This window comes from Protomyctophum bolini (assembly GCF_963924005.1).
Source record: "Protomyctophum bolini genome assembly, chromosome: 13".
In the NCBI taxonomy this organism is placed as follows: Eukaryota; Metazoa; Chordata; class Actinopteri; order Myctophiformes; family Myctophidae; genus Protomyctophum; species Protomyctophum bolini.
In genome coordinates this window covers 43,517,717-43,525,216 of record NC_137874.1, presented here as the reverse complement: position 1 = coordinate 43,525,216, position 7,500 = coordinate 43,517,717, and the positions used below count along the sequence as shown (strand labels likewise).

Genomic DNA, 7,500 nt, shown 5'->3' with positions numbered 1-7,500 from the left:
TGGGACACTATAAAAAAACATATAAAAAGAAAAGAAAAAATGAAGATGAGAATGAAAATAGACTGAAACTGAGCTGAACTGAATGTATGTGTGTCTATGTTATAATAATGTTTCCAGACATCAACGAGTGCTCCATGCAGGGAGTGTGTCAGAACGGAGACTGTCTGAACACTCTGGGAAGCTTCAAGTGTTCCTGCAAGGCTGGATATGCTCTGGACCGGAACCGCTGTCTAGGTGAGTTCTATAGCTCTGGACCGGAACCACTGTCTAGGTGAGTTCTATAGCTCTGGACCGGAACCACTGTCTTCTGTAGTTCTTTAAGCAACAGATGTTTAGGTGGGTTCTGTAGTTCTGTAGTTCTTTAAGGAACAGATGTTTAGGTGGGTTCTGTAGTTCTTTGAGGAACAGATGTTTAGGTGGGTTCTGTAGTTCTTTGAGGAACAGATGTTTAGGTGGGTTCTGTAGTTCTGTAGTTCTTTAAGGAACAGATGTGTAGGTGGGTTCTGTAGTTCTTTAAGGAACAGATGTTTAGGTGGGTTCTGTAGTTCTCTAAGGAACAGATGTGTAGGTGGGTTCTGTAGTTCTGTAGTTCTTTAAGGAACAGATGTGTAGGAGAGAGTCCCCAGCAGAGCAGGGCCAGTGTTTTGAAAGTCAAGTGTTGTATCTCATGACTTGTTTCTCTGTGCGTGCATCCATGCGTGTGTGTCTGTGTGTGTGTGTGTGTGTGTGTGTGTGTGTCTGTGTGTGTGTGTGTGTGTGTGTGTGTGTGTGTGTGTGTGTGTGTGTGTGTGTGTGTCTGTGTGTGTGTGTGTGTGTGTGTGTGTCAGAGTCCCCTGTGGAGCAGGGCCAGTGTTTCCGCATGGTGTCAGAAGCGGGTCGCTGTGACCACCCACTGCCCACCCCGCTGTCCCAAGAGATGTGCTGCTGCACCGTGGGCAAGGCCTGGGGAGGAGGATGTGAGCGCTGCCCGCAGGTTGGCACAGGTAACTGCACCATGGGCAAGGCCTGGGGAGGAGACTGTGAGCGCTGCCCGCAGGTTGGCACAGGTAACGACCGCAGGCTGGCACAGGTAACGACCACAGGCTGGCACAGGTAACGACCACAGGCTGGCACAGGTAACGACCACAGGCTGGCACAGGTAACGACCACAGGCTGGCACATGTAACGACCGCAGGCTGGCACAGGTAACGACCACATGCTGGCACAGGTAACGACCACAGGCTGGCACAGGTAATGACCACAGGTTGGCACAGGTAACGACCACAGGCTGGCACAGGTAATGACCACAGGCTGGCACAGGTAATGACCACAGGCTGGCACAGGTAACGACCACAGGCTGGCACATGTAATGACCACAGGCTGGCACAGGTACCAATGTCTTTATAGTTGTCGCATTGTAACAGAAAGTGTAGCTCCGTCTCCACCTCCCCTTGAGAGCAGAGTGAACACAGTCTGTCTTCTCTAGGCAGCCAGTTCTTTCTGTGTCTGCCCTGTTTCTATTGAGTCTGTACATAGTCATCAGTTTCTCTCTCTCTCTCTCTCTCTCTCTCTCTCTCTCTCAGCGTCCTTCAGTAAGATCTGCCCAGCGGGGAAGGGCTACTTCCTCCAGAATGTCCGAGAGTTCTTCTCCTTCACTCCTCACATCTACAGCGTCCAGGAGAAAGGCCGAGGGAAGCCCGACAAGACGCAGCAGGAGGGTGAGTCCTCTGGCAAAGTCACCCCTTGACACAAAGAGTGCCACCTGCTGGACGAAAGTGGTGGCGCTTGGGTGCCACCACGTGATGAGAAGCCATTCCACTATGACTCGCGTCCGCTTTTGGGCGCCATCTTGGATGCTGAAGCAATAACATCAATGCTAACGAGCTAAAGTGAGGTCCATCCTTGTTCTCGAAATCGCCAATGTTCCAATCGCGACCACCGGATAATCAGAAAAGACCTCCGAACATCGACGCTGACTAGTTGAAAACCACAGACAGCGCCGCAGTGTCCGAGAAAAAAAAATGGTGCAAATGCTGCGGCTAAAACATAAGCTAATGGCTAATGAGAAACAGAAACGGTGCGGGCGAGGCCCTAGCAACCGCACACAGCAACCGGAGCGGTTCCAAACGTGTGAAATAGCAAAGGCAATATTATAGCGATGTTAAACCCTTTGAGACGAGCCTGCTCGTTTGAGCGCCTCGCGTAATCAATTTATTAAGACGAGTATATACGTCCTCAGGATCAAATGTGTTAATGATGCTGTCTCAGTGTGTGTCAGTAGTAATGCTTCTGTCTCAGTGTGTGTCAGTAGTAATGCTGCTGTCTCAGTGTGTGTCAGTAGTAATGCTGCTTCTGTCTCAGTGTGTGTCAGTCTCTCCTCTTTGACTCAGTCGTCTATGAAAACCGTGTTGAATTCACAACTGACAACTTGTTCTGTTTTCTCTTGTGTTCTCTTTTCAGAAATCAAGCTCCCGGTAAGACTTCACACGTGTTGGGTGACAGAGACATAATTAAGACGTCACACCTGCTGGGTGACAGAGACATAATTAACAGCTCCTGGAGGTTGTTTTCATCACCTGTGATTTGTGTGATGATGTGTTTCCACCAATCAGGAGAGACCTCCGGAGACCACCACCACTCAGCAGACCACCGTCAGCACCAGCGGACCCCGTGTGCCCGGTAGGTCACATGATCTTCATGACCCTGTGTGTGTGTGTGTGTGTGTGTGTGTGTGTGTGTGTGTGTGAGTGTGTGTGTGAGTGTGTGTGTGTGTGTTAGGTAAACATATTTGACCTCGGGTGGGACCCTTGCAAAAATATCCATATTTGACCTGGGTTGGGCACTTGGCAGAGCTTCTTGTGATGTCTGTGGCACTGTGACAATATAAGAGGCCGTCTGTCCACAGTGGCTAAACTCATCAGTATAAGTCTGTATCTGTTCTGCTGTGCTTCCACAGTGGCCAAGCCCACCCCCCCGCCCATCGTCCGGGTGCACCCGGGCTACGACCCTCTGGAGACCCAGACCCAAGTCTCCGGTGAGTTACAGCGGATCACGTACACCTTACATTAAACATCAATAATACTACGTTTCTGTGCGTGGCATTTATAACGGTTTTAAGAAAGTATAAGTACATTTAATATAATGTCTATGTATTTGCCAGATAATTACTGAATGTTTACTTATTTATATCCATAGTGTCCCTCTTTCTTTTGACGCACACAACTCAGTAGTTTATTTATAAATGAACAAACGTTTTTCTTGTTGTATTGTTCTGTCTGTGAAGCAGAGACTGATGAGTGCAAGCTGAGCAGGAACATCTGTGGACGTGGAGAGTGTGAGAACAGCCTGAGTGGATACACCTGTCACTGTCACCCTGGTTACAGGCTCCACCCACAGAGAAACATCTGTATAGGTAATCAATGACTCTTCTACCTTCTCTAAAACACCCTGGACAACGCTCCACGCGTCCCAGACTCTTCTCCCTTCTCTAAAACACCCTGGACAACGCTCCACACGTCCCAGACTCTTCTCCCTTCTCTAAAACACCCTGGACAACGCTCCACGCGTCCCAGACTCTTCTCCCTTCTCTAAAACACCCTGGACAACGCTCCACACGTCCCAGACTCTTCTCCCTTCCCTAAAACACCCTGGACAACGCTCCACACGTCCCAGACTCTTCTCCCTTCTCTAAAACACCCTGGACAACGCTCCACGGGTCCCAGACTCTTCTCCCTTCCCTAAAACACCCTGGACAACGCTCCACACTTACCGACTCTTCTCCCTTCCCTAAAACACCCTGGACAACGCTCCACACTTCCCGACTCTTCTCCCTTCCCTAAAACACCATGGACAACGCTCCACACGTCCCAGACTCTTCTCCCTTCCCTAAAACACCATGGACAACGCTCCACACGTCCTAGACTCTTGTCTTATCAGTCTCCCAAACTGTGGAACAAACTCAGCAGATTCACTCCCCTGCATTTGATGTGTATATGCGTTTTCCTCGTTCTGATTAAGAGCATAGATGCTGAATGCCTACGTTGTACATTTTAAAGTGATGTCTCTCCTCCTCCTTCTCTTCCTCCTCCTTCCTCCTCATCATCCTCATCCTCCTCCTCCTTCTCTTCCTCCTCCTTCCTCATCATCATCCTCCTCCTCCTCCTCCTCCTCCTCCTCCTCATCCTCCTCAGATGAAGATGAGTGTGACTCTGAGCCTTGCGGTCACGGCAGAGGTATCTGCATCAACACGGAGGGCGCGTACCAATGCCACTGTCGTCACGGTTACAAGCACATGGTGCACCATGGGAGGCTGAAGTGTGTGGGTGAGTGTGGAGGACATCCGGGTCGGGTTCTGGTTCAGACCCGGTTCCCAGATTCAAGAGCCATCATCGCCTTATCACATGTACTGTCAGGGTGGTTATGTTATTAGTATTAGCATTATTATTATTATTATTATTATCAGGGAAAAAATATCAATTTCAATTTTGACAGCAAATTTAGATTTTCTAGTTTTAGTCACAGTCTGATTCCTAGTTTTAGTCAAAGTCTTTCGAATATAATTCCAGTTAATTTTAGTCATATTTCAGTCGTCAGTGCTTTGTTCTGTTTCGCTGCTGAAAATAAAGGAAAGATTTTCATCGTCGTTTTAGGTCGACTTAGTACTTCTGTAACGTGTGTGTGTGCGTGCATGCATGTGTGTGTGTGTGCGTGTGCGTGTGCGTGTGTGTGTGTGTGTGTGTGTGCGTGTGCGTGTGCGTGTGCGTGTGTGTGTGTGTGTGTGTGTGCGTGTGCGTGTGTGGTTGCGACGCGCGTGTGTAGATGTGAACGAGTGCTCCAAGCAGGACATCTGTGGGGTCGGAGGTCAGTGTGTCAACCTGCCAGGATCTTATAAATGTGAATGTCTGAAAGGATTCAGGAACCGATCGCACCGTCAGCCCGTCTGTGAAGGTAGGTCCAATGTGTACCTGTGTGTGCGTGCGTGCGTGCGTGCGTGCGTGCGTGCGTGCGTGCGTGCGTGCGTGCGTGCCTGCGTGCGTGCGTGGGTGCCTGCGTGCGTGCGTGCGTGCGTGCCTGCGTGCGTGCGTGCGTGCCTGCGTGCCTGCGTGCGTGCGTGCGTGCGTGCGTGCGTGCGTGCGTGCGTGCGTGCGTGCGTGCGTGCGTGCGTGCGTGCGTGCGTGCGTGCCTGCGTGCGTGCGTGCGTGCCTGCGTGCCTGCGTGCGTGCGTGCGTGCGTGCGTGCGTGCGTGCGTGCGTGCGTGCGTGCGTGCGTGCGTGCGTGCCTGCGTGCGTGCGTGCCTGCGTGCGTGCCTGCGTGCGTGCGTGCCAGCACTGGCCTCGGCTATACCTTTTAGGGTAATACAAAAGCTAAAATGTCATTTAGATATAATTGTCTTCACACAGATGTAATCTAAATGTAATCTAGATATAATTGTCTTCACACAGATGTAATCTAAATGTAATCTAGATATAATTGTCTTCACACAGATGTAATCTAAATGTAATCTAGATATAATTGTCTTCACACAGATGTAATCTAAATGTAATCTAGATATAATTGTCTTCACACAGATGTAATCTAAATGTAATCTAGATATAATTGTCTTCACACAGATGTCATGTTCATTTTGTAGACCTGGATATCGTAGAGTTCTCCTGTATAGAGTACGGTTAGACTGATGCTATAGGTTAGATTATTAGGTTACTACTATTTATTTAAAATGCATTCCATGTTTACCTTACTGTAAATCTCTCTGTATTAAAGGACCACTTCACCACTTTTCAACCTATCTTCATATAATAGGTATACTCACTAATAATCATGATAAAATTTCTACTCAGTCTCAGACTCAGTGTCTCATATAGGAGGGCTGTGGGCAGTTTAGAAACCGTCTACCAGTGGCATCAGATTTTCATTATCGTGAGAACGATGGCTTCCGTTTTCGCATTGCAACTTTTCAGGACTAGAAAGCCTGCAGGTTCTATTATTAGCTTATATTCCCCATCGATGATGTCACTGGAAGACGGTTTCTGAACTGCCCACAGCCCTCCTATATGAGACACAGACCGAGTAGAAAGAAATTGCGCCATTCTGTCATGATTATTAGTGCGGACCTATTATATGAAGATAGGTTGAAAAGTGGTGAAGTGGCCCTTTAAAGGGACACTTCACCCTTTTTGCAAAAAGATATATGTTAATGACGTTTAGAAGCTTTAGAACACTTTCCTGGGGGTCTTTATGTGTGTAATATGTGGTTTTAGATATTTTAGATTGTAGCAGCGAGCCTGTTGTCTCTGATGTCATGGACACTGGGATCACTTCCTTCCTGGACTACATGTTGTCTCAGTAAGACAGCTCTCCCCCCTCTCCACAAAGAGGAGCAGTGCACCAAATAATTATGGGAATTGTAGTCCAGGAAGGTAGTGAGACCAGTGTCCATGACATCAGAGACACTGTGCTCACTGCTACAATCTAAAATATCTAAAACCACATATTACACACATAAATACCCCCAGGAAAGTGTTCTAAAGCTTCTAAACGTCATTAACATATATTTTTTTGCAAAAAGGGTGAAGTGTCCCTTTAAGGGTGTCTCTAAGGGTGCTAAATGCTAAATGCTACATTGTAAATTGTGTGTCTGTGTAAACGAGTGCATATCGTAGGCTATCTTGTACGCATTTCCTTCGTTTTTCGGATTATGTTCAAATACTTGAAAACTGAAAAGTTGTGAAAAATGTGTAATATTCATGTGTGCGTTTGTGCGCGTGCGTGCGTGCGCGTGTGCGTGCGTGTGTGCGTGCGTGTGTGTGTGTGTGCGTGTGTGTATGCGTGTGCGTGCGTGTGTGTGACGTGTTGCAGACATCAACGAGTGCCTGAACCCCAACACGTGTCCCAGTGAGCAGTGTGAGAACACCCCGGGCTCCTACGAGTGTGTGCCCTGTTTACCAGGTCACGAGGCCCAGGGGGGGACCTGCTATGGTGAGTTTAACACGCTGTTTACCAGGTCACGAGGTCCAGGGTGAGTTTAACACGCTGTTTACCAGGTCACGAGGCCCAGGGTGAGTTTAACACGCTGTTTACCAGGTCACGAGGCCCAGGGGGGGACCTGCTATGGTGAGTTTAACACGCTGTTTACCAGGTCACGAGGTCCAGGGTGAGTTTAACACCCTGTTTACCAGGTCACGAGGCCCAGGGTGAGTTTAACACCCTGTTTACCAGGTCACGAGGCCCAGGGTGAGTCTAACACCCTGTTTACCAGGTCACGAGGCCCAGGGTGAGTCTAACACCCTGTTTACCAGGTCAAGAGGCCCAGGGTGAGTTTAACACGCTGTTTACCAGGTCACGAGGCCCAGGGTGAGTTTAACACGCTGTTTACCAGGTCACGAGGCCCAGGGGGGGACCTGCTATGGTGAGTTTAACACGCTGTTTACCAGGTCACGAGGTCCAGGGTGAGTCTAACACCCTGTTTACCAGGTCACGAGGCCCAGGGTGAGTTTAACACGCTGTTTACCAGGTCACGAGGCC

At 48.9% G+C, this 7,500-nt stretch overlaps 1 protein-coding gene across 1 annotated transcript in view; it reads left to right on the top strand.

Moving 5' to 3' along the window:
- ltbp3 (latent transforming growth factor beta binding protein 3) overlaps positions 1-7,500 on the top strand; it is a 55,153-nt gene that overhangs the window by 14,080 nt on the left and 33,573 nt on the right. The window contains 10 exon segments of the mRNA XM_080779375.1: positions 118-234; positions 828-983; positions 1,563-1,697; positions 2,440-2,453; positions 2,592-2,658; positions 2,936-3,013; positions 3,263-3,391; positions 4,170-4,301; positions 4,798-4,926; positions 6,835-6,954. Coding sequence (XP_080635501.1) covers positions 118-234; positions 828-983; positions 1,563-1,697; positions 2,440-2,453; positions 2,592-2,658; positions 2,936-3,013; positions 3,263-3,391; positions 4,170-4,301; positions 4,798-4,926; positions 6,835-6,954 — 1,077 coding nt within the window.